This window comes from Amblyomma maculatum, chromosome 5 (assembly GCF_055883805.1).
Source record: "Amblyomma maculatum isolate TAMU_Amacu chromosome 5, ASM5588380v1, whole genome shotgun sequence".
Classification (NCBI taxonomy): Eukaryota; Metazoa; Arthropoda; class Arachnida; order Ixodida; family Ixodidae; genus Amblyomma; species Amblyomma maculatum.
Window position 1 is genome coordinate 85595834 of NC_139348.1, and position 27863 is coordinate 85623696.

At 44.6% G+C, this 27863-nt stretch overlaps 1 protein-coding gene and 1 long non-coding RNA gene across 4 annotated transcripts in view; one reads left to right on the top strand and one right to left on the bottom strand.

Moving 5' to 3' along the window:
• Positions 1-313: 313 nt before the first annotated feature.
• LOC146188626 (uncharacterized) lies at positions 314-5221 on the top strand. Its single transcript, XR_014707247.1, has 4 exons — positions 314-392; positions 1049-1133; positions 2259-2367; positions 5110-5221. It is a non-coding gene; the product is annotated as an uncharacterized LOC146188626 (long non-coding RNA).
• Positions 5222-17551: 12330 nt separating this feature from the next.
• LOC146188627 (uncharacterized) overlaps positions 17552-27863 on the bottom strand; it is a 68389-nt gene continuing 58077 nt past the window's right edge. For all 3 annotated transcript variants that reach the window (XM_084603154.1, XM_084603156.1, XM_084603155.1), the window contains one exon: positions 17552-17766. In XM_084603154.1, the coding sequence (XP_084459280.1) occupies positions 17636-17766 (131 nt within the window). In that variant the 3' untranslated portion in view covers positions 17552-17635. The remainder of the gene's footprint in view (positions 17767-27863) is intronic.

Genomic DNA, 27863 nt, shown 5'->3' on the forward strand with positions numbered 1-27863 from the left:
CTGCAAAACAGGGAGAAAGGGGAGGTGAGGGAGGAGTGGTGGTGAGGCGAGAAGCGAAGCAGTTGCTTTTTAGTTTTGTTGCTTTTATTCTCAACGCAGCGTCACGTGTTCGTAGTTGCTTGAGCCTGCCTGCGTTCCCTGCGACTCTGCGAGTCCGAGAAGACGACGACGGCGATTGCCGCACGAGTAAGCGTTCGTGCTTTGTCGTTGGTACTCATCTGTGTTTTAGAAAAGTTCGGTTGCTCTCAGCGATTATTTCATCGAGTGCGCTCATCGATGCCTCACTATGAAACGACTTCGTGAAAGTGAACTTCGGAATGAAACGGCGGATGGCTGGTCGTCGCGGTGGTGGTGTTCCAACGGATCCTTGGCGCCAAATTTCAGCCGCGCATGTAAGTGACGTTTTACATTTCGTTTTACGTGTTTTTCTGTGCTATTTAACTTGGCCTGAACATGTTTTGTTATTGCTTACGTCCGCGACGCTGCTTGTTTGTCTGTGAAACGGCCTCTGAGCACGACGTCTTGGATCCCAACCTGAGCATACTATTTCCTCAGTTCAGACTGGAGGAGCGGCGCATCCCAAAATTTTCAGATGGTCACGACCTTTTTGCGGGATGTTAATGGTGCATTTTTAGTCGTCTACGACGCTCACAAGCATATCCCGCGGTCGAAAGTATGTGTCGACGAGCGCTAATGCAGTCCCGGTGATACGCATTGACGTGTTTGCATGCCGAATTATTTTTGCTCGCTGCCTACAATCGATTTTTATCGTCTGTTGTTGCTGCTTTACGGGAACGTTGCCATAAATGCGGGAGAGCATGCAGGGTGATGGGTTAAGTTTACGGTTCTTTTGCCAGCAACCTGTACGTTCGAAGGCAGCGCGCTTGATATCCTAAAGTCACGCTTTCAGAACGCCGATTTAACCCCGCAGTTTTGAGCTGATGGCGTCGAGACCAGAGGTGGGACCGAGCCGATTCGTGTACATGTATACTGTCGCAGTGACGCAATGTGCAGGAAAGACATTTCTCACGCTTTTTTTTCGCTGCAGGCTCAAGTCCTTCGTCTCGTCTGCGCAAGAACGTAGACTGTCGTTTCTTCAAAGAATTTGAAACTGGTCTCTGCTATCCGTGCTGGTAAGTCCAAAGCATTGTTTCCGTCCAGAAAGGGGCGTTTAAATTGACACGCGCACTTTTGTGGCACATATTGCTGATCACTGACATCTGCCTCAATGTATACTGCTTGGGATTCTCGTCGGAGAATATTTATGTCGCGTGCCATGTGTGTGTCTCCTTGCGTGTTGCCATTTTCGCTCATGCCGTGCAATATGGTGCACGCCCAGACAGTGACCTATCAATTGAGTTTCATTGTGTTTGAGGGCGTGTGCGAGTAAATAGTGTTATTTAACTTGCTGATCACTTATGTTAAGAACTGATAATAAATATTGGACTCGATCAAATCACTTAACAAGTAAAAAATCTGGGTTAGCTGGTGATCAGATGTCTTCAGCATTGAAGCAAACCATGTGTCACCCCTTCTCTGCTTTAAGACTGACTTTCTTCTTGTAATCGGTACACAAAAAGACCAGCGCAAAAAAAAATAATTACGGGGACAAAGGAACAAAAAATGACAGGACGGGCACTGAAATATGTTTTATGTTCCTTTGTACCTGTTTTCTTTTTTTTTTTCTTTTTTTTTCGCTGGTCTTTTAGGGTGTAAGTATGAACCAACTGGCCCAAACAGCTATTTTGATTAAATGTGCTAATTTTCGTTAGCGAGCTAAGGAAAATTTTTATATCACTAATATTTTTCATTTGGGGATTTGCTATAGTTTCTACTCAGCTATTTCCATTCTGAACTTTTCAGCCTCCTGACCCATAGAAAGGAGGCTATGCCTGACCAATAACAACACATTCTTTTCCTTCTGTAGTTTCTGTTGTCAGACATTGTGTTATACTCATTACTACAATTCACTGGTACTGAGACATTCCCGCATTGAAGTTAATGTGTATTGTCATTGTGCTAGCAGTTTGTCATAAATCTGCTATTCTAGTTTATTTAAGCCGTTATTTCGACTGTAAAGAGGTGGCAGATATTGTTACAGATATATCTAGGAACAGGAGTTGTAGCTTTTAAGCTCATTGTCAAAATATTTGAGTCATTGTTTTGGCATGTGTGGTGCCATTACTTTTTGTACTATAGTTATGTATGTACTAGTTACGAGTATCATGCTAATGTTATGAATGATACCTTTGATGCAGCGTACCTGCCAGTAGGAGGAATACGGTGTAGAAGTGCTGTTACTCCTGCTTCTAAAGATCAACCTGCTTTCTTCAGCGCTGGACGACTACTTACGGCAAGATTTGTGTGGTATGTATTTTTCGACATAGCTGTGGCATTGTGGTCTGTTCATTGTTGCTTTATGTCTATCAAAGAGCATATTTTTCTATGCTGAGGAGCAATAGCCCTGGCATTACATTGATTTTGGAACCATTCAGTGCTATTGAGCAAGTTAGCAAGGGAGGAATTTTTTCAGTATGTAATCGATCTGAACATGTTGACTTCTTTTTATTGAGTGAGCTGTTAATGTATGCCTCTTTTCTTTTTTTCTTCAAAACCTAATATTTAAATTGTTTGCACTTGGTTCTCAGCAGTAAGGTTATGTTCTCTGATGGGTGTAATTCTGAACAACTCACATGCTCTTATGTTGCTAGGTATGTCCACAATAGAATGAAACTAAAAATGAAGTACTGCAGGTGATATGTAATGGACGGTATTTTAGCACTTTCAGCTTTATTGTTTCTTTTGTGTTCTTTATATTGTTTTGTGCCATTTGTACTCAGCGTATTTTCCTTGTGTTCCACCACTACCATTTAACAAATATATATATATATATATATATATATATATGCCCCCACCCCTTATGTCATGTCCATGGGCCTATAAAGGGAGAATGAATGAAATGAAATTTGCAGTACAATTAGAACTGGATTGTGCAGCACAGTGGACATGTCTGTGGTAGAGGATAATGGTTGAATGGCTAATCAACCAAAATTGACTTAACTTTCGCATTTTAATTTTAGGGGACAGTATTATATACCAAAAATGAGGGTCCCCAATATTATAGGTGAGGCTTTTCTGAAAGAGCAATGTAGTTCAGAATATTGAACAAGGAAAGGCATATTTGAAAGCTATTGTCTTGCTTTCCCACATTGCATGTAAAAAATGTTGCTGCACTTGGTATTGTTGCCAGAATCATGTTAGCTTCTTCTGCATCACCAAAAACACAAAATATGTCTATATTATCTGAATAAAAAATGTCAGCAACACCTTTTTTTAGCTTTTAAAGGAATATTTTTGATGCTCATTATGTTAGACCACATAGATGATTAGGAGGGTTTTAGGCCTAGGCTCACCCATTAATAGCCTTCAATTTTGCAGTTTTCATATTGCCTCTTATAAACAAAAAGAATAGATAATTAAGTCTAATCCTGAAGCTGTACCGGGTACCCAAAGTCCACATTGCTGCACAACCCACCGGCAGAGACTGCACGGGTGTCTCTTCATAGTTTATGATTTGCAATCTGTAAAGGTAAAGAACATAATCTTCAAGAAATTTGTTGTAAACACTTTTTAATAATCATTCTTGTATAATATTGGTCAGCATTTACAATTTCATTAGTTAGGCATCTAAAGAGATAAGCAGTTGACAGTTCTGGCAAATTGCAGTTTATGAGAAGTTTTATTCCTGCTGCATGTGCTGCGAGCATTACATGAAGCAGCAATACATAGAATCTCAAGCTTTGTGGTTTGTTCAAGGAATTATAGGGGTATTGAAGTGTATTGTTTTTTGCCTCCTGAGCAAGATAATGTAGTTTTGAAGTGAAACGGCAGTCTCGAGAAGTTTTTGGCATCGGCATAAGCTGATGTGTGGTGTGAAACTAGCAATGAACTTATGTAAAAGTTGCATTTTATTGCCATGCTTTACATAATTCTGCATCTGTGACATCACTGCAGTAATGCACATGTGCAGAAGGTGCTTTGGATGTGGCTTGCTGTCATTGCTCTTTTAGCATGAAATGTTCCATCTTTCAGAAGTGGTATCCCGCATTTTATAAGGCATAGCCTCTGTGGTATATCCATGCCTTTTTCCAGGAATGTAAACTGCATTAAAGGCAGAAACAATAGAATGGCCTTAGACATACCCCTGCAGGAGCAAGCTCTGCAGGAACAAGCTTCATTCGTTATATTCATGAGAAATGACAACGAATGCAAGAACAAAAGAACCTCCCCCATCCCTCCCCCCCCCCAAAAAAAAAAGAAGAAGAGATTTGCAGTTGTCACTTGTGATGGATGATCAGATGACTAAAGACAGTGTAGTCTCAGGAAAACATTAACACTATAGGCAACATAAGATAATGTCATGAAGGACCAGAGACAGTGTTTTCTAGGAGGGTGAGACCATAGTGACTAGAAACAAGACCACTGGTATGGTCAGGTGTGAAAGCAAACTATAATGTTTGGGTGTTGGAGTGGAAACCAGCAAACAACAAAGGTGAAAGTGAAGGTGATAAAACAAAGTTTAACATAAAAAGCTAATGATAAAAAAAAGGAGAACTGCACATATGAACGAGTAGAGGGAGGGGTTTTTTAAATCACATCTTTTGCCTTTATTAGGCTAGCTTCTATTTTATCAATATGTTTTCATTCATATTTCTTTAAATGACCCTCTGGGTAGTCCAACATCAGTGATTGATGCCTATGGCTTGACCCTGCTCCTAACAAGAATATGTCTCATTGTATATTGTGTCTTATTGAGCATATTGTCAACTTTTTTCTGAGATTGCAATGTGCTAGTTGTCTATGTGTGTGTTAGTGGCACAGGTAAAGCTCAGATTTGGAGAATTTTCATTGATCTATATATTGTGTGAGTTCACAATTCTCATTATATAAACACTTGGAAGCCTGTACTGGTGCACTATTTCCATCTGTCTTCCTTTTTACTTGCCCTTTGTGCAGTGTTATTTTTATATGTGAATTAATTACTCCATAAGCATGTTTTGTGAGACTTTCTTCGTGAGTAACCGATTACAAGTTCTCTTTTCTATGCAGGTCAAATACGTGGTACATCCCTGCCCTGACTGTGCGGAGAAGATTATCCAGTCCCTTGCTGCAACTTCGGTGTATAATGAGGTGAAATAAACACCATGGTATGTTATCTTAACAGATTGTTCTGTAAATTCTTTTTGTTCACTCTGCAACATAACTTACGGCTTGAACACAACATGACACAGCCTACCTCACCTGAAACATTGCTCACTGTCACACTCCAGACGACACAAAGATATTGCAATGTTTCAACATAATCTTTCCTTCCAGAAAATCTTGAAATGTATTGGTTAGCTTTATTCCTGCTTCCAGTGACCAAGTTTACGATGCAGATTGGTAATAGTACTCTTGTGTGGATAGCATATATATACCACAAGATGATGCTTAGATACCCTATGTAATATGGCATTACTTTAAACTGCTTGGAGGGCAACGTTATCCTTCTCCTGGTGGTATAAGCTTGCACCATAAAGGTGCAAAACTTTGCGCTCTTTGTCGTAATATAAATTTATACTCTAAAATGGTAACTTTGCACCTGTACATACAGGATAAGTTTATGTTGTCAAGGTGCGAACTTGCACCTTTGATGCAAGGGTATGCTTATGCCATCGACAGACTAAAACATAGGCCTTTATGAAAGGTACAACGTTATGCCTAGGTAGAATACAGTTACACTGCTTGTGAAGGTGCAAGTTTATGCTACCAGAAGCGTAATGTTACACTACATGCAATGGTGTAAATACTTAGTCTTCCAAGACACAGCGTAACCTTACCCCAAAAAGGCGTTAGCTCAGCGACAAGCAGTTTACCCCCCAAAAAGACTAAGATCACACCTTTTTTTTTAGAGTGTAAGATCATAGGCGAAGCATAATCGCTTTCCGAGGGTTTTATTACTCCCAGTTCCAGCATGCGAGTTACATCCCTATCCAGAATTTCTCTTTGCCTTGGAGAGAATCGGTAGCACCTTGATCGCACTGGCACGTCTGAAGTCAGCTCAATATCGTGCTCAGTCAAATCAGTCCTGCCTGGCCTGTCCACGAAGCAGGCCTCAAACTCTGTTATTATCTCGCCCAGATCAGACAGCTGGGATTTCTTTAGTTCTCCTCTCTGCTCCGATTTTTTGAGAAGCTCCTGAGCGTTGCTTCCTTTTCCGCTGAGGCAAATCAAGTTGTCCCCCATCTCCTCGGGAAGGTTTAACGTTAGATTTACCACGGCTTCCCTCTGCACATAAGGCTTCATAAGATTGCAATGATAAATGCGCACTTCTTTACGCCTACCGGAGATTTTCACAGCATAGTTAATGTTAGAAAGCTTTGCAACGACTTCAGCAGGTCCTTCCCACTGTACTTCGAGCTTATTCTGCCTTGAACCTCTCAGCAACATCACCTTGTCCCCGATACGAAACGTCCTTTGACGGGCTGACTTATCATAGTACACTTTGGAACGAACCTGGCCTGACTTCATGCTGGCCTCAACGAGTTCCTTAGTGTTATGTAAGCGATTCAAGAGGTTCAGAATGAATTCTACTACTGTTGGGTCTTCTCCGCGCCCCTCCCAGGCTTCGCGCACCATTCGCAAAGGTGAGCGCAGTGACCTTCCATACACCAACTCAGCTGGGCTAAATTCAGTGGATTCGTGCGGCACTGACCGCAAAGCGAAAAGTGCTGCAGGCAGGCAGGTATCCCATTCGCGCTTGTTTTCATAGCACAGTCCCCTCAGGACTCGTTTGAGAATAGAATGCCATCTTTCTACGCTGTTGCTCTGCGGATGGTGGATCGAGCTATGCACTACCTTAATGCCGCATCGCTCGAGAAATGAGGTGGTGAGGACACTTGTGAAAACGCTACCCTGATCACTTTGGACCTCGGAAAGGAATCCAACTCGTGCAAACACTGACAGCAGCGAATCCACTACACTTTCGGACGTCACCTCGCGCAGCGGAACAGCTTCTGGAAACTTTGTGGCTGGGCATAACATAGTGAGGATATAACGGTACCCTGACTCTGTCACAGGAAGTGGCCCAACTACATCTATTACTAACCTTTTTTTTACCTTTTATTATTCCTCTCAGAATGTGATTAAAAAAAATGTAAAAGAAAGAGAGAGGGAGCCCGGACCAGCAAAGCTTTGCCAGGCTTAATCTAATATAAAATAAAAGAAAAGGAGCTAAACGCCCAAAATAAAAAAATAATAATTTAGATGACAAAAAAAAAAAAACAAAAAACATGTACATAAAAATGTAAAAAATGTACATTAAGGATAAAGAAAGAAAGAAAAAGCGAAAGAAAAGCACAAAAAGATAATGAAGTCCAGGAAAGAAGGAAGCAGAGAAGAAAATGTCCGTGGGTAGCCAGAAACTGCAAAAGAAGAGAGAATAGAAATATAAAAAATTGTGCATTAAGGATTAGCCAATTCGCAAAAAAATATAACTTTAAAGTGAATATGCGAAACACACTTCCGCCTAGAAAAAATAAATATATGTATATAAAGCGGTTACCAAAGTCTGCAATGAAATGAGAAAAAATAGTATTGAAAAACGTCGCGAATACGAAACTAATGGAGGCACAAAGAAACACAAAACATCACGCATAAAATCCTTGACAGCTTGAGAAGACGTCCATTACTATGAAATTATAGAATAAAATTCTGTCCGAATCGGTTGGGAGAAAGCTGTACATTACGTAAACACAGGAAAAAAAAACTGAATTCTGAAATCTGAAAATATAATATACGGGTCTATGGAAAATAATTAAGGTAACATGAAAATGGAAAATGCGGATAAATGTATACATAAAGATTGGCCACAAAGAGGTGAACAGAGAAAAGAAAAGTAATTAGTAAATATATTAGTCAATACTAAGTGACAGATTTAAAAGGAAAAGAAAACAGAAAAGAAAAAGACAGAAGAAAAATGTTATGCAATACAGCTGATATCAGAAAATAGTCCAGTGCTGCATAAGAAAGAGGAAGACAGCAGATGTGCTGTAAAGGGCATGCCCATTAAGAGCCTTTGTCGATCTCTTGGGCTCAAGCCTTAGTGAACAAAGGTGCGTGGTGCCGGTATGACTCTGCCGTAATAAGGCAAATCCGTCAGGCGGGAGTGACTCAGACCTCCACAACATATTCATGTATTGCTCAGGCAAGTGAACACAGTGCCTCATAAGAGCATAGCCGTTCGGCATAAATGGCTGAAAGCTCCACGCCATAGTGTTGCACCTAAAGGCGAGCATAGCGGGCATGCCCAAAGCACTCATGCTCAACAAAGGAGCACGGAGCCCTCCCCTGAGCAGAGCGTGGACCCTCCGGCGAGACCCTCGCCCCTCCCACAGTCGGGCTCAAGCACAGGATCAACGGGTCTCCGCTGGTGCTGCTGAACAACAGAAGCAGAAAATAGGCTGCGGCAAATATGCCAGCCACGTCGTGGATAATGTCCAGACAGCTTGCCAGACGAAGCAAACAGAGAAGTTGCAGAACACATTCTGCTAGGAACCGAAGGATGGATATAGATGAAAATAACAGAAGACAAACAACCTTAGAACAAACACCAATTGTATATACATAAACCGCATTTTCCAACAAAAGAGTTCTTAATTATTCAAACTATAAATAGAAGAACAAAATTGAGGGTGTGTTGCAAATTACAAACAAAACTATTAACATGAACAGAGTATTCCTAAGATAGCGAAGAATGTTCAAAAAACCTCAGAGAAAAAAAAAAGGGGGGGGGGAGTGGGTGAGGGGGAGAGGTAGAAAATCAGCGTGTATAATTGGGAATAGTGTTGCTTATTTGATGCACCATTTGGATCAGAACTGCACAAGCAGCGGGATTTCTGAGAAGAGAGGGGTAATTACGCGGTGTAATTTCTGACGAACACAGTGTCTTTAAACGAGAAATAAAAGGAGCTGTAATGGAGCAATCTTGGAAATAGTGATGGACGTCTTCACATAATAGCCCACATGAACAAAGAGAAGATAATGATAGGCCAATTTTTTTAAAATATAAAGGGAATCTACCATGCCCAGTAATTAAAGCTATGAGAGGTTTTCGTGGTGGACAAATGATAGGAATACTGAGAGTATCTGGGGTCCAATTGAATAATTCTGTGCCTCTATTATTTTCTCGCCAATAAATGCTCCATAAATTAAGTGATGAATGATGTAAACGTGAACGTACGCAGCGTCGCGACAGAGTAGACGCATGTACCTGGCCGTACTGGCCGGCACATCCGGCAGCCAAATCTGCTAATTCATTTCCATAAATACCAGAGTGGCCCCGGATATGAAACAGAAAAAATGAAGCCAAAGAAGACAAGCGACAAAGATCTTTCTTAATAGCAATTATTTTTGAAATAAACGAAGTAATTCAAGATAGGGCAGAAAGAAGAGATATTGAGTCAGTGTAGAAATGAATAGGCATAGAGGGAGGCTGATTAATAGCATATTCAACGGCAGAATTAAACGCTACAAGCTCAGTGGCGTATGCACTAGATGGTGGTTCCAGAGAAAGACGGTGGACGTATAAAATATCTTGTTTTGAGTTAAGTACAAAACAAGTACTAACAAGTACATAGTACTAACAAGTACTAAGTACTAACCGGTGAAACGGCTTGGTAATGATTGGTACTAACACCATCGGAGCTTTCCACTTATCTTGCGCCTTTCCAACCCGCTGGCACGTGTCGCATGACCGTACAAAATTTTCCGTGTCCTTAAAACATCCAGGCCAATAGTATTCTTGCAACAGTCTCTGCTTTGTTTTCCTTATTCCAAGGTGACATGAGCACGAGCTGCCATGGGAAAGTCGCAGTAAGTCTTCGCGGTACTTTTGGGGAACGACTAATTGGTCCCGCTCTACTCCGCGCTTATCCTTGAATAAGCGATACAGTACTCCCTTTCTCATCTCGAAAGAAATATTCTTTGCTGTCTTAGTGGCGCGGTGGCGCTCCCTTATCTCCTGTATCTTGGGATCATTGGCTTGCTCCATAGCTAAGTCTTCTCGGGTTCCACTTAAAAGTCTCGTGAGATTACTAGACACTGGCGGCAAGAGGTTACTCTCAAGAACGTCCTCATTCCGCGTGTCATCAAGCTCACTTTCAAGTTGACTTATCTCAGATGCCTCGCTCTCAAAGTTTTCTTACCCGCTATCTTCCGCATCGACCACTGTTTTAACTGCCGTTTCCTCCGCTGTGGATATTTCTGGAATGAGCAGTGTAGCTAGTTCTCGCGCCTTTGAACGTGTTAAGGCTTGCACAACTGTGTCTCCGAAAAGGATGCCCCTCTTTCGCAGTAGCATGTCCGATTTGTTGGAAAACAAATACGGATAGCACTTAGGAAGCTTTCCTGAAACGCAGCCTCGGTTACTCGCCGAAAGGGCCCTCGATGATCACGTTCGCGATTGGCAAGCACACACTCTGTTCCTCCACTACCTGGCGGATCCATGCACACTGCCCTGTATAGTCGGAAGACGACATATACGCCGGATGAACAACAACCATCGTTGCGGCCGAATCGCGCAATACCTTGCAAGGCTTCCCGTTGACTACTAGGTCATGCAGGTAGGGTTCCAAAAGCTGCATATTTTCAGCGCAGTCACTGACATACGAGAAAGCAATCTTTTCTTTCCGACAGTTGACGGCAATGTGACCCTGCTCATACCACCTAAAACATGTGAGCGGCTTCCTAGCCCCAAGCTTGTTCTTTGTTTTCTGCGCGTTGGCCACTTCCCCATTTTTCCCACTGCCGTCCTTTCTAGGGCCTTTGCCTGAAGAAGCCTTCGTTTCTTCGTTTGCAAATCTAGCAAAGTGCCTTTTCTGACGGTTATTCACACTCAACTTGGGATTGCGGGGCCTATTCACTGCTGGGTTGCTGAATTGTCGGCGCAAAGCATACTCCTCAATGAGTTCGGCAGCTTCAGTTGCCGACTTAATTTCGCCTCGGTCCTGTAACCAATTTCTTTCTTTTTCTGGGAGGCAGTTATAAACCTGCTCCAAAAGAATTCGGTCGACTACAGCGTCCCTATCACTGTATGAATATGTGCTCTTTAGCCACTCGCCCAAATTGACTGTTAAATTGTTCAGGAATTCAGGGTAACTCTCGTCCCTGGACTTAGTAGCGTTCCGAAAACGTTGTCTGAACGCCTCGGCGCTAAGCCTATACTTTCTCAGAAGGCAAGCTTTGACCTTCTCGTAGTTGTCCGCGTCCTCCTTGCTTAGCCGCGCGACAACATCCGCTGCCTCGCAGGGCAGAACCGTCAATAATCTCTGAGACCAGGTGTCTCGCTGGAAGGACAGTTTTTCGCAGGTTCGCTCAAAGTTAGCCAGATACAGACCGATATCCCCTGATATCACATATGGCTGCATGTACTTTGACATCTTGAAATCTGCCTCCTTGTTGAGAAGAGGTACCGCTAGCTGGGGACAATTGCCCGACCTCTTGCTCAATTCTAGTTCTAATTTCCGGAGCTTAATTTCTAGCTCCAGCCTTTTTGCTTCTCTTTCAATTTCACGCTTCTTTTCCTCTTTTTCCCTCAAAAGTTCACGCCCCTTTTCCTCTTTTTCCCTCTCAAGTTCTCGCTCACGCCTCTTTTCCTCTTTTTACCGCTCTTTCTGCTGTCTGAGCTGCTCCTCCTTTTTTTTGTCCGATGAGGTTCCATGCGTCACTGAGCTCCTCATCATCGGTTCCCAAATCAGTGATTGCCTTCATAATCAAGGTTTTTCGTGCCAAACCACTTGTATCAATTCCCAATTCCTCACACAATTGCAACAGTTCCGGTTTCTGCAGCTTTTGTAGGTCCATGATCGCTCCGAGTGTCGGCTACTTCCAAAACAACTGTGCAAACTACCAAACCTAAAGGCGTTTTCACACTCTTTTTACCAGTTCTAAAATCTAACCCTGTTCTAGAACCTGGTCCACATCACAAGAAAAGCCATGCACTCACCCACACATGCGATTGATGTTCCGAGCTGCTCTCTTGTTGGCCGATTGCTGCTCCTGCTTGTTGCTTGGGATGCCATCTCCGATTACAAGATGTTGTGGCTTGTAGCTTCAGATCCACCTCCAATCACCAGATGTTGTGGCTTGTAGATTCAGATCCCAACGCTGGTCACCAGTTGTCGTGACGCTAGGGCTAAGTCGACCCGGCCTTCACTTGGTAGCGTGCAGATACTCCGGGTTCATGAAGGATTGAATCTTCGAAGTTTGGTAAAATATATACAAGCAGGTTTAATGGCACTTTGAGAAAACTTATTTACATGATTATTTACATGAAAAAGAAGGGTACATCAGCAAAATGGCAAGCGTTAAGAGTTCATAGCGAGAAGCGTCTGGATGAGCCGTTTACCCAGGGCTCAGAGCCTCTTTCCGTGCTCTGCAATGTCCTTAAAACCCCCTAAGTCCAGCCCCTCTCTGAAGATGCTGACCAACAAGTTCCAGGGCACGCCCCTCAGATATCGGCATCCAATCGAACACATCACTGCACTGATGGTCTGATGCACTGACTGGTCCGGCATTGTTTCGTTGGGCGTGGTCGCTTGTTGGCGGGAAGAGCTTGGGAACGGCGAGGATGTACATTTCTATTCTTCAGCAAAGATTTGATATGCTGGTTCCGGTAAGTGGATTTCCTTCTCCGAAACCCAAGAGCACGTGCGCGCCGCATACTGCTCCCAGCATTGTCCCTTTCCAGCAATTGCAAATCTTTCCTGCATTCCCGGGAAATCCTCTAATGGCCGTAATCACCTTGCTCCTTTCTTGTCCTGTACGTCAGCGGACGTGTCACTCTGTCGTCGCCTTTGGACAGTAGACATTCCTCACTGGACGATAGCGCTTCTCGACGGGAAGGTTGAACAATTGAACGAAAGCACTTCCGGCTATTTTTCGCAGGGGGACATTTCTTTGTATTTTTCTAGACGTTCCCTTGACAGGGCCAATTTGGCATTTGCAGGGTCTCCACAAAGCAAAACAGGCTTACACAAAAGGATTCTTGGAAACAGGCTCACTTAGCGCCCTTGCACCAGCAGCACATATCCATGCCCACAGGCGAACAATAGAGCGCGCCAGTGCGAACGAGGCAAGGCCATAACAACCCTCAGTCAGCGCGATAGCTGAAGGAAGGGAGAGTGCTCAAAGCGTGGACGTCACGCACGCAGAGCAGTGCCGGCGGCGTCGACTGCCTGTGCAGCTCGAGCTGACGACGGACCAACGCCAGAAGCCTGAGTTCGCGCGCGAGCAGATAGAGGCGAAATCGCCAAATGTCAACCGCAAGTCCAGGAGAGGTCTTGTTTGAAGTTATCCGGCATATGTCAATACAAAAGCCGGCGACGTTCCTTTACGCGAGGACTGTGTTGAGCACGTTCAGAAAGACCGAGCCCCTCGACTGGCCTTATTTACGACACCGGCACTCCAAGTGCAAGTATGGGCCACGCCATTTGCGTTCAGTCGGCGAGAGCTTGAAAGGTGATGTTTAGACGACGCACCCTGTGGCTGCGCCAGCTTACAAATGTTCTGGGAGCAGCTCGCATTCGAGCTCGAACGAATAACTAACGGGAGGATGAGGTGATACCAGTGTACTCTGGCCTCTCCCGACGCCGTTTCCCAGACTCGAGTCCGCCGGTTCAACCCTGGCTGAAGAACCCGGCCCGAGTATAGATAGGCAGGCCAGGATGGTTTCTGTACGCGGAGGGACGGAGCTGTACTGCCCTGATTTTTGACATGCGGGGAGTCGGCGCAGTCGTGGTCGTAGGCGATCAATGCACTGCGGGCGTGCCGGCGGCCCGCGACCGGATGGCGGGCCAGCAGACTCTGCCCCCTCTTCATCCCCGTGACGGCAGCGGCAGGGATTTCAGCAGTACGATTTCAACGTGTGGCCTGCACGCGGAACCAGCCCTCGGGAGGGTGGTCGCCCTGTCTGTAGCCGCAGCGCCAGAGGCAGAGCTTATCAACCCGAGTATCTACTCCTGTCCTGCGGCATGGACCTACAGAAGTATTGTCCGTGCAGCTTCAAAGGGGAAAACGGTACCCAGGTGGAGTCACGACTAAGGGAAGAAGGGTGTGGGAATTCAACATTCCCCTCACTCACACAACGCGGCGAACACCCTCTCTATCTCCTTCACCGAGTACACCTCATCTTTCCCCTAGTGGCCTCCTTCCTCCGGCGCCATGACAGAAAGTGCGGGGGTGAGAGAACTGGCGTAGCTCGTCGGGCGGCGCCTTCTTCCCCCTCTCATCTCAGCGGAGCATCGGGAGAGATGACGCCGCGTCACTGGAGCACGCGGATTCTGCTACGACAGCGAGGAAGACGTTCTCAATAAACAACTTTGCCCGCAGGCTGTGCCTCGGTGTGTCGTTCTTCACGGCCACGGCTGTGGTCAGAGCTAGCGGTGAAGCGTTCGGTTCTTAGAGCGAAGCCGGAGCCCCATGAGAACCTCCCCTCAATCCTTGAGCTGCTTTAGCACGCTTCCTACTATACACTAAACCAAAGATACTTATGAACCTGCTTCCTGCAAAACACCTTAGATAATCCTTAGATAATCATATTCATCCTGCATGATATGCTTGATATATGCACGAACCCCGACTTTGAGGTGTTCGCTGTTACTGTGTCCATGGTTTGCACCAAAGAGGGTTAGGAAAGAGCCCAGATGTCTACAACGAAGATTTTTTTTCGACAAACAACGTGAAGCGGAAGGCCACAGCCTTCTAACTATAACTCGTTCTCACAGCAGATACCGAGTGCAAGCAACCAGGGAACCAGGCAACCAGCCCATCGCTGGCCATTCTAGTGCTAAAACATTGATGATGATGTTGTAGTTCAATTTATGTTGTTTCCTACGTATTTTTATTTGTGCTGTTTCTATATAATTTGACAAAAATTTCCGGTGCCCAAATTAAGGCACAACCGTGCATTTACCTTATTTATTAAAGGATTTAGGGTGCAGCAGGTTTTGGCACCTCTGCATCGCGGCAGGTGAGATAACCTTGCGCGGTTTCAATCTACAAGCCCCAAGAAAAATGTGTCAAGATCTCCGGCTGCTGTATCGTCGATGTTGGTCACATTATTCAAATAAAATTAAACTATTACCGATACTGCTGGGGGGGGCACTAACCCAAAGATTTCACAAATCGGTCACTTTCACTTGGAGGTTGAAATGGGGCGCTATGAACGGCTCTTTCGGCTAGACGTCACTACTGTGAACACCTGCGCAGATTCTGATCACTGCTTACTCCAAGAGCACACACGTTTTATCAAAACATCACACTTGTAGACCCTGCGTTGCGGCTGTAGAGGACGCAGAGAAGAAGGTTAACGACTCGTAGAGCATGTAGCAACCGCCGAGGTTGGGACGCAGGTCTGCCGGCTGCCGGAAAATTCGAGTACACTCCACTCACTTCGAGGCTTCTGACTCCTCGGGCATCTGAGACGGTTTGGTACCCCGTGTTGCCGTGTATCATTTGCTCACATTCCACAGATGCCGGCGTCAAGAACCCCTGTAGGGGCTCTATCTCTCATCCTTTCCCATTGATGTTATGTTATGCTTGCCACAATTTCCAGTAGAGACTCAATAGCTTGACGTGAATACCGCAATAATATCAACCACAACCACTGGTAAAAGAGTTCATTATATTCGCTGTGATAGCTGCCTGCCGAAGGAGCAGCGTTTACTTTATCTTTTCCGCTATAGCTGCCTTCACCACAGTAGTTTTGTATAAAATGCAGACTTTTATGTTTTAAGGTATATGTTACATAAATTTAGGAAACGACCAGCTAGTAGCCGCAAATATGCAGTGTTATTTTGTGGTAGGTATCTATGCACCCGTAAAAGGTATTGTGAGATGTTTGCGCATAGGGATAGTAATGTTCCTTTTATGCTCACAAGCAGATGGACTACAGTCGCTATGACTCATTCTCCTAGTGCCCTACTGAATTTAAAATTAAGAGTTTAATTGGCTTGAGGACAGATGTCCTAGAGGGTGCCATTGTGCATGAAAACAAATAAAGTTCTTTAACATTTGGTAACAATGCACAACAGGCGTATGTTTTTGTGCCTTGTGCTATTTAACTGAGGTCATCGGGGGGACATTAGTCCTGTGCGTGCCTGTTCCCATCGATAGCGCGCTACCTTCATGTTTCGCAATTTCCCCTGTTCGACGCGGTCCTTGACAAGTGGCGCCATCCGATGGGTAATAGAGGAATCCTTCTTTCAGCTTTGCTTTTCATTTAAATTTTCTGCAGCGCCGCTACCATCCAGATGATCTCCAGAGTCAGGTGATCGGCGTTCCTTGTTTACATCATGCCGTCGACGTCATGGACTCCTGCTCCACGGAAACGGGCATTTGCGCAAAAGTTGACGCATCAGAGAGATAATTTTTGGATGCGAACAGCAGCAGCGATTACTCAGAAGACAAATTCAACTCTTTTGACGTTTCTGCACTGACAGCGAAACTACGTCAAACCAACTCGGAACGTCGACAGCCATGCCCTCATAAGTGTCGCCCGCTATCGATGGTTGAATTTTCCCGCTTTCGCAGCGCTTCTTGACAAGTAGCGTCATGCAGTCGGAAATAAAAGAACGCCTCCTTGGATTTTGCTTTTGTTTTTATTCTTTTCGCCATGTCGCGCCCGTCCAGATGTTCTCCGCAGTCACGTGATCGGCGGTCCTTGTTTACATCATGGCGTTGACGTCGCGCGCTCCTGCTGGTCAGAAACGGTGTTGATCCGCGGACTTCGGGGGCATCGGAGAGATTGTTTTTATTTGCAAACAGCAGCAGTGATGACTCAAAAAACGAATTCAGCCCTTCAGAGTTCGACACTGACAGCGAAATTACGTCAAACCGACCCGGAACGTCTAAAGACATGCCTCAATAAGTTTCGAGTTCGCTCCACACATATTTCCGCTTTTGCGGCGCGCTGATTGGAACAGATCACTGTTCTGAAGGTCACAATTGCTATCTGCAGGGTGACGACGTCTTTTGGATAGTAATACCTTTTGGGTAGTACTAATAGGCGTGGTTTCCGCTAGAGGACAGCCAGATGTTAACCTCGGCGTAGTCGAGCTGCACTACTGTTTTCTTTCCTAACTCAGCGAAAACTTTACACAGAAAGCTAGCATTTGCTGCATGTTGCATTGGTCCCTGTTGTGAAACTCATACATTTTTAAAATGTGTTATGTTTTATATGTATCAGGAACTAGATATGCCTGTGCCAAGTAGGTTATGCTAATGAAAACAATATATAATCACACCACCCCAAAATGACCACTTTTCCCGCGGACAGAAAAGCGTTAACTTCAATGTACCTTCTTTATAACTTGATCAACCGAAGGGCAGAGCCACTGAGCCACAGCTTGAGGATGTATTCGCGAGCAAATTATTCGCAAATTTAGAAGGCCAGTATTTTTGGTCCTTGTTACTATCTTCGCACATGTTAAGGTTTTGCTCATTGAGGTAGCTCTTAAGTTCAACTGTTTATTTGTATAAACACGTGGTTGCATCCTTCGTAGTTAGTTTTCAATGATACGTGCAGAAGATTCTCCTACTAGCAGTCAGAAAGGAGGTCATCGTCAACCTTCATTCCCTCAATGCATTTTTCCGTGTACTTGTCCTGGCAGTCTTCTGGCAAGGAGGTATACGTTTTCCCCAAGCCCCATACCATGCACCTCTGTTTGTCTGAAAAAAGAGCACATACAACAATACACTAGGTTAGATCGGATTATAGAATAGAAGCTTTTATTAGAACGTTCCTGATGTTTAATTTTTTGCCTCCTCTGTCGCTGCACACTGTACTAAGTATGCGTTCTGACACGCAAGGCAACACTTTTTTGAGCAGAAAAAAAAATGCTCAACCTGTGGAGTGGTTAAAAAATAAAGAATATATGAATGTACAGAAGCTTGCCATCTGGAGAGGCGATAACAGTCATGTGTTTGCTGAAAGATGCAAGCCACTTCAATTTTCGGAACTGAGTTTATACGCATACAGCGAGGGCAAGCGCATGTCACTCCTATTACATGTAATTTTTGGCCTTTCTTCAGAAGCTGACTTAGTTTTATTTATCAAGTTTGTTGTCTCTCCTCTGCACACCCATCTTGGCATGCATTTTTTCCAACAGCAAAGCAAGGGCTGTGATTGCTTATCGATCTCTAAACCTACAACTTCTATTAGTATATCGCTAACCTCACCCCCGTGACTTCATTATGGGGAATATTTTAGGAATATTTTATCGGCTTTCAAATCATGAAGTGTGCTCCATAAATGAAGATGTTTTTTTTTTCCACTCTGTAACCCCCCTGCTGTAGCGCCCTCGGCCTAAGCGGGGTAATCATTGAATAAGGAATAAAGAATGCATTAAAGTTTTTCTCTCCCTTTTGCTACCCATACATACATTAACAGACCATATTTGCCCTGAACCCATTTTCTTCCATGTGGCCACTGCTGGGTGAAAGCTTCCCCCAGATTCCTCCAATTATCACAGTAATGTGCAAGCCGCCATCACATGGCCCCCTAAAATTCGTGATCTACTCAACGCTGCAAAAGGTTGCTGACTTCTGCTCCGTTTTTCTTCCTTTAGGATCCAATTTGTTACACTACGCGCCCATCTTGTGTCGTTCCTATGATTACACATAATGCCCATTCCCAAATTCCTGTCTTGACTTCGGCTTGAATATCAATACCTCACAATTATTTTCAGACCCACTCTGAGTGCTCCCTGATCCCTTAACGCTGTACCTACCATTTTCCGTTTCATTGCCCATCATTGTCCTGAACTGTAGTAGAATACTTTTCTTTAAACTTCATGTTTTGCCTCGTAGGGGAGTGCAGGTAAGATACAGCTGTTATCTACTTTCATCCTTAGGAGTACTGGTAAGCTGGCATCCACGTTACGACGGTATTTCACAAATGTGCTCCATACCGATCTGGGTAGTCAAATTATTTTATTTTCCTCGTCCGTACCTTGAGCTATGTTCTTTACTGAGCAGAGGGTTTCCTTGTCGCTTTCGACATACCGCTAGAACTCCTAAGCGGTTTTTTATTCCGAGCCTGTTGAATTTATTTTATCTTTTGCACATTACATTGTAGACCTGCCATGCTGTTATGCCTTTCCAGACCTCTAATTTTGTGTTTAAATTTAGGTCCGAGGTAATACTAAAGAGTGAAAGAATTTTATTACAAAATCGCAGATTGCTAAGGGATTCTCGAGCAACTTTTATCTGTCACTGTTTCCATTTCGTGTATCTGAATACTTCCCTAAGCATGCAGTGGAAAGTACTGGCGACATCATGTCTCCTTCTAAACTGCCTTTCTGTATTAGAATTTTATTATATTCTTTAAGGCGAACTTCACCTCATGTGCACTCATTAGAGATATCTTCCACAATATTCATATGTGTCTTATTTCAATCACGATTTTGCGAAGCCTTCATGACTGCTGTTCATTAGATTTTAACAAATGCCTTAGAAATATTTACCTCCGCTGTCACAGGGTGGCAGAGAGAACACAAAACGTGAAGAGAGAGAGAGAGAGAGAGATCAAGCGCTTGTCCTTTCTTCTCTTCTTTTTCCCCTATCGCAGGGCTGGTAATGTTTTGGAAAATGCACAGACTCGCTCAAAGGCCTGTTTTACATAGTAAGATGCAGTTTCTAAACATGGAAGACGAATTACTAAGGTTGTGTATTATCCTACAATTAACTTTAACTTGGCTTTAATACGAATTTGATATGTTGCAGAGAAGCCCTAACAAAGCCTGCCAGATGACTTAGAAATGTTTACCACCGCTGTCACAGGGCTGCAGAGAGAACATAAAACGTGAAGAGAGAGAGAAAGAGATCAAGCTCTTGTCCTTCCTTCTCTTCTTTTTCCCCTATCGCAGGGCTGGTAAAGTTTTGGAAAATGCACAGACTCGCTCAAAGGCCTGTTTTACATAGTAAGATGCAGTTTCTAAACATGGAAGACAAATTACTAAGGTTGTGTATTATCCTACAATTAACTTTAACTTGGCTCATAATACGAATTTGATATGTTGCAGAGAAGCCCTAACAAAGCCTGCCAGATCTCTGATCGGTTGAACTCTAAGTTGTCCCTGAATATATCAGCTAGTGCTTCAGGGAATACCAAGTACCGAGGCCGACAAAAGTAAACGGAGCATGCCATTTCTTTTTAAAAATATTCGCGCCTTGCATAATTGAAAGTGGGAGTCATGATATATGCAAACCGGTAGTAGATGCCAGTACGTACCCACTTAAGCATATACTATTTTGTTATTTTCAATACAGAAGTCAAGATTGTAATTTGAACGGAAAAGCGGGCTCCGTTTACCTATGTCCACAGTTCTGTTCAGTTCAGTCGTGTCCGACGCCTCGTGACTTTGTGGACCATATCACGCCACGCTTTCCGGTCTCTCACTATCTTCCTAACATCACATAACTTCATCTGCACCCTAGTGAAAAATCCCGTATCGCGACAAACGGGTTTGAACCGGTCCTGTGTTATCCCGTATAAATTTGATACCGGTGTGACCAGTACTGTATGAAGCTTAAACGGGTTTACATCGGACAGGTCATGTCCGGTATGAATCTAAATCTGGACGGTCCAGAACGGTATAGAGTTAATACAGGGCAGACCATCTCCAGTATGCATCTTATACATGTAATCCCAGTCTGGTATGGATATGAAACAGGGCTGACCAGTCCTGTATGAAGCTTAAACGGGTTTATATCGGACAGGTCATGTCCGGTATGAATCTCATTCCGGACGATCCAGTCCGGTATCGAGTTAATACAGGGCAGACAATTTCCAGTATTCATTTTATACATGACATCCCAGTCCTGTATGAATATGAAACAGGGTGGACCAGTCCTGTATTGAGCTCATATACAGGACATGTCATGTCGGAAAAATCCGATATGAATGAAACTGATACGGGACAGGGTATTTCCGCTTCTCAATACAACTCGGGCGGATCGTGAAGCTCAGCCAGGATGACCACGTCGGAACATGCCTTCACGCTAAATAAGCATAAAATCATACATAATATGCGTTAAAACGTTTTTGTATATGTGTAGTACGCGTTGTTTCGTACATACCTAGAAGATATGAAGATGTGGATGTGGGCGCTAGCAAGTACATACATGCATCGCGTTTTGTTTTTGCGTGTGCAACAATCGCTGCAGCTTGTACAATCTTGCGGTGCATCTTCATAACCTGCGACTGAAGATCTGCCACCTTCAACGCGAAAGTGCAAGCAAGTACGTAGCGTTTCGTTAGCGCGGATAAAATACGCTCGAGAATAAGTGAAACATCGCTGACCATCGAAATATGCACAGGTCAGCCAGACATCGGGAGTCGCTTCCTCGAGTGTTTACGCATGGTAAACACTTGGTCAGAAGTAAATTCATTGACGTCGCGGCTCCGCTGGCAGCAGGTGAAGCTAAAACAAGCAGTTTTACAAGTGTTGGTACAGCGCATATATCTATATGTAGCAAAAATTGCATGCGTTCGAAGACGATGACAAAACACATCAGGACTAGTAAACAGTGACATTCGGAGGTTTGTCTGCAAGAAAGCGATACATTGTACAGATGCGGGACACGGACAACCCTTCGTGATAGACAGGAAAAAGATGCAGCGTGTTTAAAGGGCGATCGTTCAATTACGACCACAAATTGTACGGCCTACAAAAATACACAAACTACAAAAGAGCAATCTAGACTACATAAGCAGAAATATAACCACCGTCAGCATGTTCTGCCGTGGTGTAGTGGTTAAAGTGCGTGCTTGCTGCCTGAAAAGTTCGAATCACGTGTAATTTTTTTTCCTTTTCTATTTTCTTTGTTTCTTTTTTCTTTTTTTTTCTTTCTCAAATGTAGTGGTGTTATGTAGTGTTCAGCCTGTATCAATTAACCAGAAACTGGACGAACGGGTAATTTCTGGAACTGATACCCGGCAGAGTATTCCGCTTCTGAACAGAAGCCGGGCCGATCAACGAAGCTCAACCAGAATGACCATGCCGGACACGCCAGCGCTCTAAATAAGCATGAAACCAAACATATTATACCACTGTTCTGTATATAAAGGGCACGCTTCGTTTCCCAAATACCTCGAAAACGCGAAGCCGTCGAAGTGTGCGCTAGCAAGCATATACGCGCGTCGCGTCGCTTTTGCGCGTACAACAGTCGCTGCAGCTCGTACGATCTTGCGCTGCGTCTTCATATCTGCGACTGAAGATCTGCCGCCTACAACACGAAAGTAGAAGCACGAACGTATCGTTTCGGTAGCGATGACAAAAAACTGTTCGAGAAAAAATAAACAAACATCGCTGACCATCGAAAGATGCGCAGATAGCCGCACAGCGGGCGACGCGTTCTCGAATGTTTACATATTGAAACCGCTCAGTCGGAAGTGTGTTCATTGACATCGATGCTCCGCTGGTAGCACGTGAAGCTAAAACGCCCAGTATTACAAGTATTAGTGCACCGGATAGCTCTGTATACAAGCGTTGGTAGACGATGAAAAACACATCAGTACTAGTAAGTTATGATATCTTGAGGTTTGCCTTCAATAAAGCGACGCATTATAAAGATACGGCACATTTGTGAACCCTCGTGATAGCCTGCAAAAATATTCAGCCTGTTTAAAGGGCGATCGGTGAATTACGGCCACAAACTCTACTGCCAAGGAACATACACTACGAAAGAGCAAAAGTAGCTACATATACTCAATAATAACCACTGTAACCATAATCCGCCGTAGATTAGTGGTTAAGGTGCCCGTCAGAAGACCACGAGGACCGAGGTTCGATTCCACATTCCGTAGTGCATTTTTTTATTTTTTTTTAAATTTTATTCATTTTAAATGTAGTCGTTTTATTTTATATTGTTGCATGCTTTTTCCACCCTGGCGACGCGTTTTTTTCCGGAAACGAGGGCCATCAACCATACAGGCCATTCCGGTATCAGAGCTCCGTGCGTTTCATTCCGGACTTTCCAGGGCAGTACAGGAATTTGCTGAAATAGCCCCCAATCCTGTATCCCAGATCCTGTACAGTAAACCTATATACAATTTCCTGTACCAATTTTATACAGGATTTTTCAGTAGGGCAGTGCCTCGAGGATGCCATCTAACCATCGCGCTCGCCGCCTAACCCTTCTCCGGCGACCCTCAACCTTTCCCAACATCAAATCTTTCTCCAGCGACTCCTCTCTTCTCATCAGATGACCAAAGTAGCCGAGCTTTACCTTTAGAATTTGATGTCCACACCGGTACGTAATAAATGACATGCCTATAGGTCTATAAAGTTTAGTGTCATTGACATCTCGTTCTTATGAATTAAGATAGGAAAGCATTTTTCAATGCTCCGTTAATTGTTAGCTCATGAACCAATGGATGCAAGCGGTAGTCAGTATTTTAGCACACTTTCGCCCAGTCATTCAGCAAATCTGGCGCTATCTAATAGCCCCTTCAAAGTTATTTTTTTTATTTTAGGTGCTTGTAATGATTCATTTGCTTCATTACCTGATACCTACTTAATTTTGATTGTTATCTGCTGCTGGCATTCCCATTATCTTCCTGGTTATATTGACTATTGTACACACTGGTGTAAGATTCCATGTATTTTTGGACTATCCTGTCAATATTATTATTGACAATGTTCACCTTGTCTCTCAGGGTATACATTTACTTAATTTGTTGTTTCTAGATAGCTCGTAGCAGTCCAGGCAGGAGTGAGTATGTCGAAGACAGAGTTCAGAGTTTACACTACATATCAAAATAAACAAAGAGAAAGGTGGTGAGAGTTAGCCAAGTCATGACAAAGTAAACAGGAAAACAAAAGAACAATAGTACACCAGTCCGACATTGATGCGAGAGAAGGAGTAGGTGACAAAAAATAGCGAGTTTCATTTTAAAAAAAATTCATTAGACGTACGAAGGATTTCAGTAGGAACAGACTACCAATTTCTTGCTGTAGAGCCTTTAACACTGTGTGCATTTCGGAAAAAACGTTAAGCTTTAAATTTATTCAGTATCACCAGAATTGTTACTATGTGTTTTTCTTGTATTCAGTTACATGAATCCTAAATTACAGGTAGAGGCCTCTCTACTATGAATATTAAAACGGTCATAAGGTTTTCTTCATACTTTTTATGCAGTTTATATTATCCTTTGTAGTAGAGATGCCAGAATGGCAGGCACGAAAAACTGAAACGTGATATAAAGTGTTCTTGCACAAATCTTCTTTTACAGCACATTTTGAAACATTTGCTAAGCATGCCCTAATTGTCAAACTGCAGCATAGTAAGCCTCTTTTGTATTTATTCAGCTCCTATAGCTAGCGTAGCAAAGTAATGTTCGTAAAAAGCTCAATGGAATCCATCCACATAAAGTTTTGATCTTTGATAACCGCGACGGTGTCTTTTGTAAGTTTGTTAATGTGAGCAGGTAGACAGATATCCCCTTTGTATTCAGATTATATGTGTTTAGTGCGCGAAGTCCTCGATGAAAGTCTATTGCAGGTTCTTAGGCTAGCTGCGACTGAAAACGCGCACCTGCTACGATCGCCATTCAGAAACGATTACGCCTGACAAAGAGCCATGTTACGTGGGAAAACCACTTCCCTTCTTTAAGAGCCTACGTTTTGTTTGGTGGGGCTTAACGTCCCAAAGCGACTCAGGCTTTGAGAGACGCCCAGAGAACCTAAGTATTGTCTAAAAATTAAGAAGTTTTTTCTGTGCGCTAAAAAGTTTGGTTTAACAGGTTTGCTACCCTTCTACAGAAAGCAAGAGTACGCTTAAGATTCGCACCTCTGTGTAAGGCAGGGATAATGTAGGCCTCACAGTAAAACTTACGAAGAAATCCTGCTTAGATGGTCGATATGTCTATCCGGTCAACTAATATCTGGAGTGTAATTTCCGCATCGCCAATATGAGTAGTTTCCGCACTAACTTGCGTCCTGAAACGTGGCTCGCCCAGGTGTTACTTATACCACGTATGTATGCTGCCTTCTCAGCCCTCAACTATTCCAGAGTAATTCTCAGGCGGAGCTCGTTCTGATAAAAAAAAATATCCTTGTGTGAAGGAGATGAGACCTTTTTGGCTGGAAGCTGTTGAAAAGGAAGCAGTCTGTGGAATTGTGATCGCGCATATCATCGGGCTGGTTTGATCATCGTGCGCTTCCTTGCCGACATCGACGCCGTCCTCGACGTATAGATTAAACATTCTCTTACACTTGGTGGAGGTGCGGCCTGATACCCTTGCCTCACGCAGGAGCTTCGCACCCGTACGATACCGGTAATTCCCATGGCCGAAGAGGAACACCCACCAACGGCCCCGATGACCCCGCCGGTCGTCTGCTCTGGCTCCTTGCACCAGCGAGACCCTGCGCTCTTCAATGGGACAGACGACACCGACTGTGACGACTGGCTTGCGTCATACGATCGAGTGAGTTCGTACAATAAGTGGGTCGATGCAACAAAGTTAACAAACGTTATCTTTTATTTGACCGGAGTCGCCAACCTTTGGCATCGTAACCACGAAGCCGAAATCACGAATTGGGACTCATTTAGGGCGAACCTTACCACCGTGTTTGGTCGTCCTACTGTACGCAAGCTCCGCGCTGAGCAACGCTTGCACGATCGAACGCAGCGGCTCGGCGAGACGCTTACCAGCTACATTGAAGATGTGCTCCACCTATGCAGTCGCGTAAACGCCCAGATGCCCGAGGCACAAAAGATCAAGCACATCCTGAAGGGCATCGAATATGACACATTCCTCATGTTGACATCCCGGGATTTGACAACTGTTGCACAAGTTGTCAACCTTTGTCAAAGCTACGATGAGTTGCGCAAGCAGCGACTCCTCCCTTGACAGCCTTCCGCGCCTGTGGAATAACTTTCTGGCCTTTCCGCTACATCTGAGACCTCATCGCTGCTGCAGCAGCTCAAAGATTTCATCCGAGAGGAAGTTTCTCGCCAAATATCACTATTGCCAACAAACTGCGAGCTTGCCCGCAATTTGGCGCCCCTTCGACAGGACATCGCCGACCGCGTGGCGGACGCCCTTCCCCCTGTCCATCCGCCAACGCCCATTCCTCAACCCGCACAAACCATTGAGACCCTCGCATACGCCGAAGTCGCTCCACCTGTCGCTCCACCAATGACATGCGCTCCCGCTCCTGTCGCACCGCTGACGTACGCTGCTGTCGCTGCCTGACCGCGGCCACCTAACTACCCTGTGGTGTACGCTACGCCTCCAGCGCCTGTACAGGAATATCTTCAGGCGCCACAGCCTTTCGTCCCACCTCGACCTCAGCACCGCAATCCATGGCGAACAAGTGATAACCGTCCCATTTGTTATTCTTGTGGATGTGCTGGCCATATTGCCCGGTACTGCCGAAATCGCACTCCCGATGGGTTTCTATCGCACCGAACATCACCTTCCTGGCAGCCAACCCAAGATCAGTAAGCAGCCGCCGATTCATCTGCAGGTTCCGTTGCGAATGACCGTACTACCTTTTCTACTCGCCGCACAACCTCGCCGCGTCGCCGCTCCCTATCTCCTCTGCGCCAGCATCCCAATCTTGCGCAAGAGGAAAACTGAATGCCGCAGTTCCTGATGCGAGAACTGCGCAATGAGCGAACTGTAACAGGCCTCACGTATCTCCTGCAAATCTGCTTGAAGTTTCTATTTAGGGGGTTATAGTACTGGCTCTGGTCGACACCGGCGCTGCTGTTTCTGCCATGGCTGCAAGTATTTGCCGTTCCTTGCGCAGTGACGACACCTATTTCAGGATTCTCGCTATGCACGGCAAGTGTCCAGTCTGTAGAGCCTATAGCGGTGTGCACCGCTCGAGTCATCATTCAAGAAGTTTTGTACACAATAGAGTTCGTAGTTTTGCCTTCCTGCTCTCATGATCTTATCTTGGGTTTGGATTTTCTGCCGCGTCATAATGCGGTGATCAACTGTGCACGTGCCGAACTGAAGTTTTTTGCGCTAGACGAAGCGTCGCCGGACGTGCCTTTTCCCAAAGTCCTTGTTGCCGAAGATACTGATCTCCCTGCGTGCTCTTTCGCTCTTGTGCCCACCGCTTGTGCTTTTTCCCGCCTTACTGATGTACTTTTCATCCCATCGCCTATCTTTCTAAGCAGCCAAAATTTTATCCTGCCGTACGCCGTACTCTCTGTGTCAGCTGGCCTCACCGCGCTCTGGCCTCCCCTCAAGGCTCTGAACTTCTCGCATTGCTTCATCAGTTCCGTTCTTCATTGGACTCTCACCAGCCTGCTTTGAGCCGCACATAAACTGTTGCCCACCACACTGACACCGATTTCCATGCTCCTCTGCATCAGCGCCCCTATCGAGTGTCGGCCACTGAGCGCCGAGGTATTGAAGGCCAAGTTCAAAAAATGTTACAGAATGGAGTGATTGAGCCTTCTAATAGTCCCTGGTCCTCCCCTGTTGTCCTAGTGCGGAAGAAAGACGATTTTATTCGCTTCTGCGTTGACTACCATCGCCTAAACAAAATCACGAGGAAAGACGTCTACCCTCTTCCGCGAATAGATGATGCATTGGACTGCTTATATGGTGCTGAACGTTTTTCTTCCCTTGATTTGCGATCCGGTTACTGGCAGGTGCCCATGGCTGCGGAAAATCGCCCTAAAACCACGTTTGTCACCCCCGATGGCCTCTTTGAATTTACCGTCATGCCGTTGTCTCTGCAATGCTCCTGCTACATTCGAGTCTATGATGGATACAATTCTGCGTGGCCTAAAATGGAAGA